This window comes from Triturus cristatus, chromosome 3_1 (assembly GCF_964204655.1).
Source record: "Triturus cristatus chromosome 3_1, aTriCri1.1, whole genome shotgun sequence".
NCBI classification, from domain to species: Eukaryota; Metazoa; Chordata; class Amphibia; order Caudata; family Salamandridae; genus Triturus; species Triturus cristatus.
Window position 1 is genome coordinate 1,036,631,197 of NC_140583.1, and position 16,585 is coordinate 1,036,647,781.

Below are 16,585 nucleotides of genomic sequence, written 5' to 3' on the forward strand. Positions count from 1 at the left end.
GTGTTCCAAACCCACCCTGGAAAGGTATTTACACTTGCCCTTGACAGGAGTAAACCTCTGATCTTATCTGTGATGGGATAAGGTTTTTGCACGTGCTGCTGAATACTCACAAGCTAAGAACTTAGGGCCTCATGTAGGAAGCCAAATACCGGTCGGTAACGGCCGATTTTCGGTAATTATACCGTTACCGACCGGTATTTTGGCTGTTGGTATGTAGGGGGATCATTTTTGTATTCGGTAATTTACCGAATCGGTAAAATTACCGAATCTGTAATTTTACCGATTCGGTAAATTCCGAATACAAAAATGAGATGTACGGGGAGTGTGTGGGTGTTTTTAGGATTCGTTATTTACCACCAACGAAAAGTTGGTGGTAAATAATGAATGTATGTGTTTATGCATTTTAAAGCGCTTAGACGTGTGCAATGTGGCAGACATACATGCCCTTAGGGCATGTATGTGTGCCACATGTGCACACATGGCCGAATCAGGGGTGCAACAGGGTGTCAATGTGACACCCTGCCACCCTTGCATGCGTTCCCCCCATTACCGAATCGGTATTTACCGATTCGGTAATGAGGCATACCTTCCCATCAATGAGAAGGTATGCCTCATTACCGAATCGGTAAATACCGATTCGGTAATTACCGAATATTACCGATTCGGTAATTTTTACCGACGGATTACCTACATACAAGTTACCACTTCTTAAATACCGATTCGGTAACGTTCGGTATTTAAGAAGTGGTAACTTGTATGCTACCTACATGAGGCCCTTAATGAGCATTCACAAAATTACTAGACAAACTAACCACTGGAACAATCATCCTTTTATTCATGAGCAACTCTGCACAATTGAAGAGTTTGGACATAATTTCAGCTTTTGGGGAATTCTGTGTTAAATTTTGGTATTATGCATGTATAAGTCAGACTATCTCAGCGGCCTTGCCGCAGGTGACAGAGCTATAGATAAAGTGTGTTTGCTTCCTGATAAAAAGATTTCTAATGCTTTTTAAGCTCTTTTTGTACAGCTTACAGAGATGCCAGAAAATGATAGGAAGAGCTTCCAAATGTGATTTACGTTTAAACGGATTGTCCCACACCCCATGACACTCCCTCAAATCTCTACCTTCCCAGTTTCCACATCCTTGCTGGGCACATTTTCTTTTTGTGGTCACTCTACAGACAGCTTTAGGTGTCTATCACAGACAGCAATGTATATCATTGTTTAACATATACTTAGAGTGGGCTTTGTGTCAGATTTTCTTGACTATCCAGCTATCCGTTCCATATTTAGTGGCTTTCCTTCCCCACTTGGGTTTTTCTGCCCCTTGATCATTTCCACTTCACCGTTATTTCTAATTGTTTGGTGTGCATCCGTCCACTGCTGATGTGAAGGAACTATTGTTTTATTTCTCTAGTTTCACTTACATTTCAGGTTAGCACCACATGAAAGTGCATCACATCCTATGCTTTCTCCACGCCATCTCTGCTTCCTCTTTCTTTTGCTTCCTGCTTTTCCCCACTGCCTATATGATGCGCTCCACCCACAACCAACGCTCCCTGCGTTATCTTTTTTTCTTTCTTTGTTTTTACAAGGACACACCAGCTGCATATTCAAATCGGGTCGCTTACTTCTATACAACTGCACGGCATCCACATATTCCTTATTTCTTAATTTACTAGTCAAATACAGCAGTGACAGTGCAGTCCATGCCGTGCAGGAAAGGAGTTGCATGCAGACAGTAGGAACACCATGTGCCCCCCTTCAAGCCTCCTCAGGCCATGAGTGAACAGGTCCTGTAGGGCCCCCTTAATTTCCTCGCTGCCACAAGTCTCATGGCATGAAATCTGTGGCAGTGAGGAAACTCGTAATATGCTTGGTGGTGCCACAGGAGCACTGCCAGCATATTGTGGCCCTCAGACTGCCACGCCACCGGATCTCTGGAGGTTGCAGATGTCCTGTGGCGGTCCTAATAGTTGTTATACGGCGGTTGGACCATTGGTGCGGTGATCCCAGACTGTCACCGCACCTCCACCGCGAGTTTGTCAGTCCTATGGATCACCAAACTCATAATTAGGCCCTAAATCTGATGGCCCATATATATGTATGTTCCCTAATATTGGCTGGGATGGAGTTAGATCATTAAGTCCAACCCCACAAATGTATGCACTTTTCCCAATGTTAATTGTACTGCAGTTAGAATAGTAAAGCAGACCCTCACTTTCTCAGATCAAATCTTAGCATTCAAAATCATGCACTTTCCATAATGATATTTGGAATGAGTTAGAATAGTAAATAGTTCTCTGAATATATGCACTTTCCCAAATGTTATTTGGACTGGATGTACAATAGTAAACCTGACCCTCCTAAATATATGCATTTTCTCCAATGTCACATGGGCTATAGTTAGAAGTACATGTAATTTCCACTAACATTTGATACATGTCTATTTATTACATATTGTTTTATGTTTACTTTCAGTTTTTGTTGTTTGTTGAGCTTTACATTTATTTATGCTATTAGTGTTAAATGAGTTAATTCTGTTGTAATGCTTTTCATAAATATTTATTCACCTTTTGTTACTTTAGATTACGAGGCTGATTACGATGTCGTGCTGAAACTTTCCGCCCGATTCTGACCGACTCACGGTCGGTGGTCCTGCACAACCGATTACGATGCTTTCAAACACCGTTCGGTCTGACTCCCATTGATTTCTACGGAGTCGGCGTTCCGACCAACAACACTGGCTCCTATGGGTAAAACGGGTGGTTACGGAAAACCTGGCACCCTGTCGCGGGCACCCCATGGTGCCTGCCGCACAGTGCATGATTTGACAGGAGGGGTCCCTTGGGTACCCCCTCGGCCCCAAACCTGGGGACCTCAGGATGAAGGGGGGCCTGCTAGGAGCCCCCAAAATCAGTTTCCGACAGCCTTTTCGTGTCGGGTAGGCCGACTCATAAAGGCTGTTGGAATCTGACATCATAATCGCTCAGTTAGAAAGGAAACGCAGTCAGTAGAGCTGTACGATTCGGCTCCGACTGACACAGATTCTCCGAGCGCCAGTCGGAGCCGAGTCGGAATAACCGAACAGTTTCCCTTTTGACCGCGAACATTCGTCGAGCGGATTGGATCTGACCGAGTCGGGCGGAAGGGTTCCGACACGGTCTAGGAGAATCCGACTGTCGATCAGAGGCTTTCTGCACAACATCATAATCGGGCCCCATGCGTTTATGTAAATATGTATACTAATTAAAAATCAAAATGTAGTTAAAGGTAGTTTTCTATTTTTGCTTATTTCGTTTTCTCATGTTATTAATAATAAAAAAAGAAGTGTATTTTTTTTATTTAATGGTATTTTTTAGTAATCTTCTCATTTTTCTAGTAAATGTATGGTTTTTATATTAAATAATTCATAATTGTTTATTATTTAGCATCTGAAAAAATACTTTATAAAGAATATTTTCAAATTGAATTCACCATATAAATATATATAATATTTAATAGTTTTTAAATTATTACTCCATTATTTTTCATTCATTTAAAATTCTCTTTACTTTAATATGTTTAATATTTTTAAAGTACATTACACATATTTTTTACAATAAATATTGGTGCTCAATATTTTTATTAATACTAATGTTAGTGTTAAAAGTCAATATTATTGTGATCTGTAATTTTTTATTAGCTCTTTTTTAACTTTAGATATATTTGCTGGACGTTATATAGGAATCAATATTTTAGTTATTTTAGTTAAAAGTATATTGTTTTGAACCATGACTCTGAAGATCTGTATTAGGGGACAGGGAACACCTCGGCCTGATTTCTTAGCCCAAGATAATAGTTTGTCATTTGACAGCTATTCTAACAATGAGAAAGCAGACAGGCAGATCTTCTGTCATTTTTATGAATTATGTATGTACATTTGATCAGGATAAATATGAGCTAAAACGATGCTTCGAAAGAGGATGCAGGCTTTCCTGGCATGCTTTGGCATCAGTCCATAGGCACCTGCAGTATCCCAGCATCCGGTGCGGCACTAAAACCTCTCACCTTTAGCTTACAAACTACGAGTTTAGGAGATCAAAACTCACTTCACGTGACTAAAATGAACATCTACACGCATGCGACTGATTTGAATGTAATCACAATTATCACATCTTCAGCTTTTAGAAAATCAGAATGAAAGCATGCCAATATTATGTGCCTAGGAATGTATATTTTGCTCTCTGACCGATGGAGACCTCTTAAATTCAGACGTGGTCACAGTCCATTTCAAACGAGACAGAATGACCTATCATTACCTTCCCTTTTCCAATGTTCGTACTGTACCTGTACCTTGAACCTAATTGAGATAAACTGATGGAAGAAGTCCAGAATCATACAATGCCCTTCGTCCTGAAGCTCTTCATTCTGCACCTGTTTCTGAAAGTGCACTTTCCAAAACATTGGCTGAAGTCCTAGGCTTTCACAGTTTTAGTGGCCTTGGATGACAGCCAGAGTCTCCTCAACACAAAGAAAAAGCTCCCTGAATTACTTTCCCTTCTAAGGCTGAAAACAAATATTCTAAGAACTCATTAGTGTGTTAATGTGGCTGGCTAATGCACTCACTTGATTAACGCACAACACAACAAGCATAAGGATTAAATGTTAATTCTGTATGCTTAACATTAAGACCCTAATTACGATGTCGGTCGGAGTTGCCTTGGAACAACATCGCTGCGGATTGGGAACCGACCTACCTCAGGTCGGCTTTTCCAACCCTGCAATTAGAACGCGATCGCACATGGTGAGGTCGCAAACTTACATTATTTAATGGGAGCTTGGTGCTGAGGGCCAAAACTGCCCACAGCACAAGCTACTATTGAAAAATGGAAGTTTTTAAACATCGCTGCACCGTGTGGCAGGCCCGTCATGCTGCCTTTCACACGTGCAGGAATGTTAAGGAGGCACCATAGGTGCCCTCCAGGGTTATATGCGGTAGGGCAGGGAGGGGGCCCTGTAGGGGCCCCCAAACTCACTTTCCGACAGCCTTTCTATGTCGGAAAGGCCGACATATGAAGGCTGTTGGGAATAGACATCATAATCCTGATGGTGGAAACGCAGTCCTTAAGAGATTATGAGGAGTTTCCGACCGACCGATGGGCTCCATGAACCCGTTGGATTGTGTTGGTCGGTACCTCCTACTGCTGCCTCTGACCGCACACATCATAATGCGTCGATTGGAGAGCAAGTGTAGATGCTGCAACTGAGAAGCCGTTGGTTGCTGTCCGAAATGCATCGTAATGAGACCCTAAATGTTTCCTCTAAATAGCCTGTTCATGCTATTATGAAGAGTTTATAACAGGGGAGTTCACAATATTTTTGTAGACAATATTTTGATCTCGATGTTTTGGTTGATCAATATTTTGGTATTTGATATTCAGGACTGCAACTGTCTTGGGCCAATTTCATTAGGAAAACTAATGATAAACCCTGAGTAATGTCAAAACAAACAAGCACTTGTAAAGCCAACAGATCTGAGGCAGAGTTTAATACATGAGAAGTTTGCTTCATTTGGCATACGCTGTCAGGAAATCGCAGGCACATGCCCCCAAACCTAAAAGTATGCTTCACTGATGCCATATGTTTATATACAGATACTTATTCATTCACTTCCATCCATTCACTCAAGCATAGAGACACATGGCTATGCCTAAGGCAAATACACACACACCAGCATTTTTCGTATCCAAAAACTGTCCTTCTGCGGTGTTGCAGGCAGACTTGCAACCAGCTCCTTGCTCAGGTCCTGGTCATGTGTTTACATCCTCTCAGGGGTGACAGATGTACAGATGTGCGCTGTCATGATAGACAGCTGTCACCTGTCTCACCCACAACCCTGTGAATGACATTGACAAGATATCTCAGCAAGGATGTATTTGAAAGGGCTGAGGCATACACCACCCTCCCATTGGTAAAGCTGCAGGATTACTTTTGCGCGCACACTGCAAGTGAGAGGGGGGTGATGGTTCGCTCTAGCTCCATGCAGTGCAAATATGCAAGGGAGCCATTAGCTAATCTGACGGCTTGAGTTCAGCTATCTGCCATTACAACTTTAAAATGCTTAAGACAGTAAAGAAAAGGTACAATCAAAGCCCATTGCACCATGCAATGGCACCAAAAAACAGAAAAATGTTAATAAATACATACCAATATCCAAAAATGAAGGGAGTGCACAAAAAAGATTAGAGGGCTCTCCCAATTCTTCCTGTTCTCTAAGTGGAGAATTGTTAAAAACAAAGCGAATCCAACCTAATTTCGGCATTAAATAAACAATGGTTCTTTACCTTTTCTCTTCCTTCTGTCTTCCCATAAACAACTGTACATCTGTATGACCACTCAAGTCAAGTCAAACCACTTTATTCGGCTAACCAAAGCCATAAAAGTACACCACCGTGAACAGTACATAAAAAACAAATTAAACAACACATTTATACATTTGGAGTTCCTTAAAATATACCGCATACGAACAATAAAATAATGCCAATAAAAACAAATGACTTATAGTTCAATTAATCATGCAGTAAACGCAATTATATCTAAGTATAAAATCAATCTGCACTTTAAAATATTTAGCCTTGTTTCTTCCTATGTCTGACTGCCGCCACCAAGAAATTCGCAACATTAAAAATCTCCCATGGGTTGTTTAGCAACTGCAGATATAGCAGGACTGGTATAACTTGCACAAATCCATTCCCCCTAAAAATGGGTCTTAAAAACTTTCTCCTCATAGGGCTAAAATGTTCACAAAACATTGTAAAGTGCATGGTTTCCTGCAAAGAAAAATTATCACATGTACAGGGACCTAGGTCTTTTACCCTGTTCCAGCCCTGCACATCTGCTAAAAGACAATGGATAAAATTAAAACGGAACTTGATTAGAAGAAGCCGATGAAAAGGTTTTGTAACGATTAACAAATACGGCTCAATCCGTGGGACTGTCTTTAACAGCAAATGTGCTCTCACCGTGGGTTTGACAATCTCCAGTGCCTCTCTCTCGGCAGACAACATATTTAAAAATTGGGCTTTAACCCATGCCACATCCTCTTTCACAATTTTTTCCGGAGTAGCAAACAGTTCCGGTCGCCCCAATTTTCCAAGCATTGACTTGACGTATTGTACCCATTGGATTTTACCCACGTTGTCCAACGCTAAGCAGTCCCTCAGGATTTCTCTATTCAGTCCCAGTTCGGAATTAATCCATGTATTTAGCCAACAAATCACAGGACCCATGCCAATTTGACCCTCAACAAAGCCACTGCCCAGCTCATGGTGAATAGCAAAAGTAGAGGTAGATTTGGGGACCGCCAGGAGATATCTCATACATTTATTTTCAACTTGCTGAAGTACCATTGCAGATTTATATCCCCAAATCGCAGACCCATACAATGCTACTGCAATACTTTTAGAGCCATACATTTTAAGCAAGGCTTCAACAGGCTTCGCTCCCAATCGGGAAGCAAAACCTTGAATGGCAGCTATGGACCTCGACATAACAAGTTTTTTTGCCCTTAGTTGGGGAATCCAGGAGCCTCTTTCATCAAATAAAACTACCAAATAGGGGAAAGAGGAGACCCTTGACAGCTCGACTCCTTCACAATAAAAAGTTTTACCTTTTTTTGTCCTCTGCCCCATTGTTATCATATGCGATTTGGTTTTATTGACAATGAGGTCCAGGGATTGCATAAAAGATCCAAAGGAATCCAAAAGTTTCTGCAGACCAACTGCAGTGCGGGCCAAAAGAACTGCATCATCCGCGTATAGTAGAGCTGGAATAACCCTGTCCCCTGTACGTGGAATATTTAAAGTGGCGGTGCTAAGGGAGAAATTTAAATTAAATTATTTATATATATAATAAAAAAAAGCAGAGGGGCTAAAATACAACCCTGATGGACCCCTTTGTTAATTTTAACCCCTTCGCTGTGGCGCGAATTCCGCCGCAGCGCTGGGGGGGTTTGGGAGCTTGACGGCGCCGCTGTGCTCATGACGGAACCACGCCGTCATGAGTCACGGGTGAGCTGTGCTCATGACGGCGTGGTTCCGTCATGACTCCACCCACTGCGCTAATCGCCCGCACAGGCGGGGAATTAGCGCCGCGTGGGCGGAGCGGCCGCCAACGGCCGCAGCATGACGGAACCACTCCGTCATGAGCACACGGCGCCCGTGGCTCATGACGGAGTGGTTCCGTCATGAGCGGGGAACGGGTTAAAGTGCTTTGTGCATTTACCATCTTGGTTGACTCTGACCCTAGCATAAAGATCCTTATGGAGATTTGCTAAAAAATAGACTAAACAGCGGTCCATCCCCATGTCTATCAATATTGACCATAACTTTGTTCTATTTACTAGGTCAAAGGCCGAAGACAGGACCACTCAGTCAACCCAGCTAAAGATTCAGGGCAAAGAAATGGTGCATTGTATTCTTAATCTGATCACGAAGACCTTTACACCCAACTGCTTAAAACTGGTAACATATATCAAGGCATCCTTCAAACCCTACCTAAAATTACACAATGCCCCATCAGCACACGCTCCAGCAGCATCAGGCTGATCAAGGATTCATTGAGACAATCACAAAGACATTGTACAAACTAAGGTCATTCCATTGTAATCTCCGGGTCCTTCACACCACTGCACTGATGGCAGGAGCGCAAGCACAAATAGCCACAAAGATGCTCTCACTGCACAGAAACAAGAAAGCAAGTGTGAGCTGTCTAAAAGGTCCACATAAATGCACACGTTTTCTATTCTTCCATAATAGTACCGTGTGTGTGTGCGTGTGTGCATGTGTGTGTGCGTGTGTGCGCGTGAGTGTAAGTTTGTGCAGTTGCCTGATTGTGTGAGTAAGTGAGTGCAAGTATTGAAATTAGTTCAAGTGACATAATCAGTGACAATCCGATGTTCAATCACTTTTTTTATAACATGCTTTGAACTTGCTTAGCTTGTGCCTTAAGTCTTTATTAATGGGTTAGTCATGACGTTACTGTCCTGACCAAAGGGGGAGGGAGGGTTTGAGATCCCTACAGGCCCCACTGTAGTTCTTCCCTATGCTATCCTAACTGTAGGTTGTAGGCCGCTTCTGCTGTGCACACGTTATGAAGTAACTCATTTGTTTTTGTGCCACACTATTATGTTAGAAATAGGCTGCACATGTTTTGTTATTCAGCTCTTCTGCTGGGATTCAACCTGAACATTTCGTAGAAGGTTGAACAACATCATGTCCTGTATTTCTCTGTGGTCGGTCACTTACACATTCTAGCCCATGGACATAATAGAGAGACTCAACTGCTGTTTTTTAGCCTCGCATTTCCTATCATATAAGCAAAGAATTTCTAGCAGAGGAAAGGTCCTGGGACGAGCACACCACCTCTCCGCAAATCTGAGATGCAGACCAACTAACGGTAAATGCCAGGTATGGAGCTCGGCTATCATCACAGAGATCACTGATGTATTATTGTGCTCAAGTAGTGAGGTTAGGCTTAGGCAATATATCATTCATCATGATAGGGCTTTTCAATGTATACAGTTTATTGATAATGCTAATACCCTTGATCAGCTGCATATGTTTTCTAGATGCAGGATAGTTGCTAAATTATAGAGCATGGTAGTTTCAATAAATGTTGTAAACTTTCCTTGTGTCTTTCATTGTTTTATTATGAACATGCATGAATTAGAGAACGAAAGGTGAGGAAACATTACTACAGTTTCCTGAGGGGGTTAGAGTGTTGTGTTCTGGGGTGCCAACTTACCTGTTACTCTGAGAAGGTTAGGAGGGCAGGAGGGCAGGTAAGGCACCATGAACTAATCAGGAACAGGTACTTAATGTGGTAAGGTTACTTAGTCCCTACATACTGACGTTCTGTGATCCCAGGCATAGTTCTGTTTCAAAACAGAATCCCTGCAACAGCTCCATATCCGCAATGTGTGGGTGGCATTCTCGCTTGATTGCTTTATTAGGCTATTGCATGTCCAAGCAAATCCTAACATATCCCGATCTGTCTTTCTTTGGCACCACTACGATTGGGGATCTTGAATTCTTTCTCTACTGCTTCTTGCAGATGGAATGCAACTTATCTGAGTTTTTGTGCTACAGGGTAGATTTCCTCTTTGATGTGGAGATTGAGGGAATGTTTTTTTGATTTCATGTCTGGCCTGTGCGTGGTAGTTGATGGAAAGTAGGCCCATTTCTGCGGCTGTGGCAAAGCTGTGGAAACATGCATCTGTTGTTTGGCTTGCAGTACATGAATGGTTGCTTCAATGGATGTCTTGCTCTGTTTCACAGCTTCTGTAAATCACCCTCAGCTGTGTGGGGGTTTGGATGCAGCCAACATGCAGATTTGTATGTCAGATTGTTTTAGGCCCGGAAGAGGTGTGAATTTGTTCTGTGATACCAGGCACAGTTCTGTTTTGAAACAGAATCCCTGCAACAGCTCCATATACGCAATGTGTGGGTAGCGTTCTTACTTGATTGCTTTATTAGGCTGTTGCATGTCAATGCAAATCCTGGCATACGCCTGCTGTCAATTATAAATGGTATGATGTGATTATTCACTCCCAGGTTTGACAGTCTCTTCTCGTTCTTTGTTCTTGAGGACTGTGGTAAACTTCCCTAGGCAGTTCAGCAATTTTTCCTCAAGTAGATCTTCTTCTGAGTTTCAGTCAGATGTGGGTGGTCTGGTAGGTTCACTAGATCATGCATGCCTATAACATTTATTCATGCAACGCTATCAACAATGAAGCCTGCTACTGTGCCTCCCATGAGGAGCTTGACAGTAAGCCTCTTGTCCTCCTGACCTCATGCCAACATCATCAGGGGATATAGCTGTCTTCTTCACTGTCACTGGTTGTTGACATGATCAACAGGTGGAGGATGATGTGGATGGTTGACGTCTGGGTAATAATGCCATGTTCTGCACATGATGCCTTGTTTTGTCATCAGACCTGTGGTGGCGGCTGTTCCCTGGGACTTCAGCGGTTGGATGTCTTTCACCTATCCTGAGCTCGACAGGTAGAATTGAAGTGTTTTATCTTCCTACAACCTTTGCATACATCCCTTCATGGGGGTAGGACAGGCCGCATCTGTCAAATGTTCATGCAGACCCACTAGCTGGGGGCTTGCATTTGAATTTGGGCGTCTGGTGACTGCTCAGCATGGTCAGTACAGTCTTTTTGTCAGTCCTCCCTGCTTCCATTGCCGTTGCTTGTTTTTCAACATGTTCCTCCATGCGTGCAGTGGCAAGCATTTTTTCAAGTGAGTGAGATTCTCTGAGCAATCGTCTTCAGAATGCTTCTGTCTGGCATTCGTCGGTGATCCTGATTTACATGGCTTATTCATTGTTGTATTCATTGAAGTTGCAGTACCTCAGGAGAGCTTTGAGGTGCTCCACAAATTTGTCCATTGTTTTACCTAGTTGCTGGAAGGCTTTGTTGAAAGCATATCTCTCATAGTCTACATTCGCAGCGGGGTTGAGCTTCTCAGCAAGTGCGTTTTTCACCTTTTTGATTATAGTGGCGTCCTTTTGTGGAATTTTCTTCAGGGTCGGCTTGACGCCATCTCCTGCTGAGGTACCGGTTCACGTTAGAATCATCTTGTTCTTCTAGTGTCCCTCTGAAGTCATTGAAATTTTGAATACATGAGGACCATCTTGTTGCCGATGTTGTTTTTTTTTTGTCATGTCTAATGGGGCAGGCGGTTTCAGGAAAGCTTGGGCACCATATGTGGTTCTCCTATCATGAGAGATGATGATTGTTAGTCTACAGAGAGTCCTGAAGTGGCAGCACTGAAGTAAGCTTCTGGGTGTGCAGTTTGGTGTGTGTCTCCCACTATCAGGTGGCTGAGGCCCAGCTTAAGATGGCCACTGTATGGGGCTAACATGCCCAAACCAAAAGGGCTACTACTAGTTGGTTTCTGTCTCAGGTGACCTGCCCAATCCAAGATGGCCACTGGTAGATTTAACTGACTGGGTAGTGTTATGTGGTGGAGTCGCTCACCTAGCTTGATCTGGTAGGGGCTAGCATGCAGTGCTCTTTGCGGTGATTGCGAGGCTGCTGCTTAGGTCGCAGTACTCCACAGAGGGTTCATCCAGTGCAGTGCAGCAGCATGGCAATTTTGGTGCAGTTACTGTGGTAGGGCTGCACTTTGGAGGCTCTTGTGGCACTTTGGCAGGCTGCGGTCCATGCTGCAGATGCATGTGTCCTACATGGAAGAGTCAGCCACTTTTAGTACGTAGCAGGGCCGGCTGGGCACACATGTGGTCAGACTACCTCATCGCCATCTGTTGTGTCCCCATTCCTCCAGCCCAAGAATGACACAACAGGGACTGGGGTGAACAGTCTCTTTTATTTCATGCCATGGGCATCTCTACAAACTGTATTCTCCCATTCTCAGATGTTATATCCTGTACCTCTCCCTCAGGCCCCACCTACATGTTCCCCAAGGCTGTAGATATGTCAGCTTCCGTTAAAGCCAGCAGCGTGGTCCTAGTGTCCAACTCTACAACATTCACAATTCCCCCCTTCCCAAACGAGCCTTACTACTGAGTAGACCATTCTCTGCTAATCTTGCTGGAGCAAGGGTTCCTGATACGTAAAAGTGTCAATCTGATCCCCTCAGATGAGATGGGGCAAAGAGATGACTTGGCTAACTGCAGTTTTTTGGTTATGCTTAGCCCTTATTTTAATTGTCTGCCAGAATGCTGCAGATGGAATGCACTAGCACTGGCCAGTCTCTCACAGCAAACTATAATTAATGGGGCAATGCTACTGATTTGTGCAGTTATTGGATTCTCTCCACCTTCTCACAAAAATGTTTAGCAAAGATTGCAGCTCTTGGTGGAGTTCTGGGGTGCCAAACAGTGCCTAATCAATGCACCGTATAAATTACATACTAACACATTGGTATGACCATAGCTCATGGAACCATGTCCACTAGAGGATTTCCAGCTGAGCAAGGTGTGAGGGCAAGATGTGGTCTTGCCCCTCTGTTGTTTTAACATCTACATAAGTGGCATGCAGTGTCATGTGCTTCTTGCATGGCCCATTGTCATTGTATCTATGTTAGCCCAACTGCACGTTGTAGATCACTTTTATTTTGCACACATTACTACATGACAAGCTTCCCTTAGTGCCACATTGTATTTTCACACAGAACCTGCACATGTTTTAGTATTTGTTTTCTTTTCCTGGGATTTAGTATGAACACACTAGAAAAAGTCAAAAACAATACCCCTTGTTATTCTTTCTGGTCATACACTAGCACTTAGATGTAACAAGAGAATGCTGCTGTGACTGGGGGTGAGTGCCTCAAAAGTTTCAGCACTCCGTCCATCATCTCCTTCTGTTTGCTTTGTTTGCACTAAGTTGACAGGGTATACCCAGACGTGGGTCCCTTGCTCACTTTGCCACTAGATTAAAGCTAGCCTGCCTGATGAGGGGAGTTACCCTGAAACCGGTCCCAGGATGCTTGTGTCTGGTCAAGGGAAGACCTGGCTTAGCAGTTCAGGCTGGACTGTTCCCATGAGGAACAGGGTCAAGACTGATTCGCATATGGCTCTGTCTGAACTGGGGTGGCAAAGTGAGCTAAAGAACAATGATTGATTCAACCCAGATCTGTGACTGGGGGTGAGTGTCTGAAAAGTTTCAGCACTCTGTCCATCATCTCCTTGTGTTTGCTGCTGTTAGTGAGCACACGTCTTGCCATATAACTGAGGACAGGGTTCTGAATAAAGGACACACTGAGTAAAGCTCCTGAGTCAAGAGCGCTGCGTCAGCCGAGATGCAGAACATCCACTTATGTACACTAAGGTATGGGGTCAGCCACTAATCCCAGAGATCTTTAATAAATGTTCATTTAGCTTCAGTAGAAAGGGAGGGTGGGGTTATGCTAATCTGTTTTATAATGTGACAGGGCATTTTATGGTATATGGTTGGTTAACCATTCTAATGATATTTTTGGTATGCATTTGTTTTCTAATTGTGGTGCAAATACTGCATCTTAGAGCACAATAGTTTAAATAAATATTATAAACTTAGTTTGTGTCTCTTGTTTATCTTAATTTGGACAAGTATGAGTGAGAGAGAGAAAGGGGGTGTTCTGTTACTGTGATGCCTGAAATGATAGAGAGTGTTGTTTTCTGGAGTGCTAACTCACTTGTTTCTCTGGAAAGGTTAGGAGGGCTGTGAGGCACTATAGGTAGTCGGAATCGGGCTCAAAGATACTGAGGTGGTATGGCGCTCAGTCCCTACATGCTGATGTTCAATGGTCCCAAGCATAGTTCTGTTCCTGTGCAGAATCCCTGCAACAGCTGGTGGAATGGGGGTGGACGGAAAGGAAGAGGGTGAGAATATTAACACCAAAGATTTAGAGAGAGAACATTACTGCCATTCTGTGCAGATGCTAAGATTATTGTGAACTGCATTAAACTAGGGTACAGAGTGGCTCATAATTTAATAGTCAGTATCATCGCAATACAGGTTATGATTCTGAGGGAATAAACAACATAGGAGTGGCTGGTTATTAGGGCCCACAACATTAAAGGTAGAAATCAAATGCTGACATATATGCAATCGCATTGAAGAGAAGTCATTAGGTACCCTCATATTGGTGACCAAAGCCGTCTATGATCTCTGATGCAACTAAATGTATTAATCAATATATCCAGTTATAAAAAACTGACAGAGTTTGAGATTAGCAATTTGTTGTGCTGCTAATGAATTTCTTAATGATGTTTTAAGCATTTTGAACATGTATTAGTGGCCTGTGTAGAATAGTTGAGGGCCTGCATGGTAGGTGAAATATCCCTTGTTCATTTCAAGTAGATATTTTTCTTGTATATTGTGTGATCTTGAATGTGTTATGATTTCTCAATGTAAACATTATATAAATCTAAATTGAAAAAAAAACGTTTTCCTCATTCAGATCCTTATCCCTTCTTCTATCTCGAACCATTCAAAAGACTTCCTAACTTGAATTACTCATCTTTCTCTATGCATCATTCAATGCATTCTGTGCCTCTTTGGCCTCTTTGGCTCTCAGATAGTCAGTCCTATGTGTGTCCTGCACTCTCGCCAGCACATTTTCTGGTTATTCAATCAGTCTCAATGTCAATGCAATTACTCTTTTCCATGTGCTTAAAATACTCCAGCTCAAAAAAATCTCTGGCACATCCTTCTTTACCTGCCAACCATGGCACGGCCTTCATCGTCCAATTCCCCTCTAAGGTCCTAGAAAAGTCTGTCTTGAACCAACTTACCTTAATATCAATACTTTCACCACATTCCAAAAGTCCACCATGGCAACATTTTGTTAATGAGCCTTTAATTGAGTATCACCGGCACATATCTCTTTTATTTATCATTAGTCTCTCTGGATGATCCTGCTAGGTTTCTTGGTAATCACTGCACATGCTTACATCAAATATCCACTGCAAGACTCCTTTCCCCATTGTACTTATCATAGCCTCAGTGATTGTTAGCAGTTCCTCTTTTCAACAATGACCTTTCTGCACAGGACACCCAAATATTTGACCTCTTACTCTCACTTCTCAGATTATCAGACCCTTCTTTGCCGTCCATTAATGGATGTAGAACCATTATTAAATGGGCCAACTAACTGAAGCTTGAAGCTACAAGACAGACTTCTTGAAGAAAAAAGTGGATGTGTGATAGCTTCTGACAGTTAAATCATTCCAAGATAGGGCTCACCCTGTTCGAGGCTAAAGGCTGGCCTTAGCTCACTTCCATGTCCTCTCTAGAACTGCTTGGTCAGACGTTTCCTGTAGTCACAAACATTACAGGGGGGAAGAGAAAACTTTTTGGATGGACAATTCAGTCCACCCAAGGATTGACACTGATACTAAGGAAAGGTCCTATCAGAAGGGATTTACTCCTGTTCTACCAATCTCCTGCTAGACAAAATAGTTCTTAATTTTTAAATAGGACTCTCACCTACACAAAATATGTGGCATGCTTCTTCATTGAGTCCTTCACTATTGCCAGATCATGTAGGTCGTCAAGATTGCAATCAAAGTGCTCCCTCCAAAAGTGGGGTTGAGCCTGTCCGGTAACCAGAGCTGTGCTGGCCATAGGAATCAATGATGAAGCATCTATGAATAACACAAACTAGTGGACAAGTTGGAACACTAAAGCTCCACAGTTAAACGTTTGCCAGCTAATACCTTCCAAAGGCAACACATGATTTTTGTTTTTGCCACTAGACACATACACGCTCTAAGGACATCAGATTCTAAAAACATTTATACATGTTGCCTTCGTTTCACAGGAATTTGGGAGAATATACCCTTTCCTATATAACTTCAATGGTTTTTCTTTCACAGACCTGTCCGATCCATCTCTTTTATGCGAACCTCTGGATCCCAGCAGTTGTCTTGCACCACTCTAAAGACGTTGCCATCCTTCACCATCTTTGCTTCGCCCTAAGGAAGAAAGGTGTAAATAAGAAAAAACATTTATCATCTTTTTAGCATGAATCTCATGTATTCCTGTGACATATACCTAGTGTGGATCATCGAAGTCCTACAAAATTG

General features: G+C 42.7%; 1 protein-coding gene across 1 annotated transcript in view; it reads right to left on the reverse strand.

Annotated features, from left to right (window-relative positions):
• Positions 1 to 16,585, reverse strand: part of ACMSD (aminocarboxymuconate semialdehyde decarboxylase) — a 646,933-nt gene that overhangs the window by 347,485 nt on the left and 282,863 nt on the right. Inside the window, exon 3 of the mRNA XM_085645777.1 lies at positions 16,378 to 16,474. Coding sequence (XP_085501903.1) covers positions 16,378 to 16,474 — 97 coding nt within the window. The remainder of the gene's footprint in view (positions 1 to 16,377; positions 16,475 to 16,585) is intronic.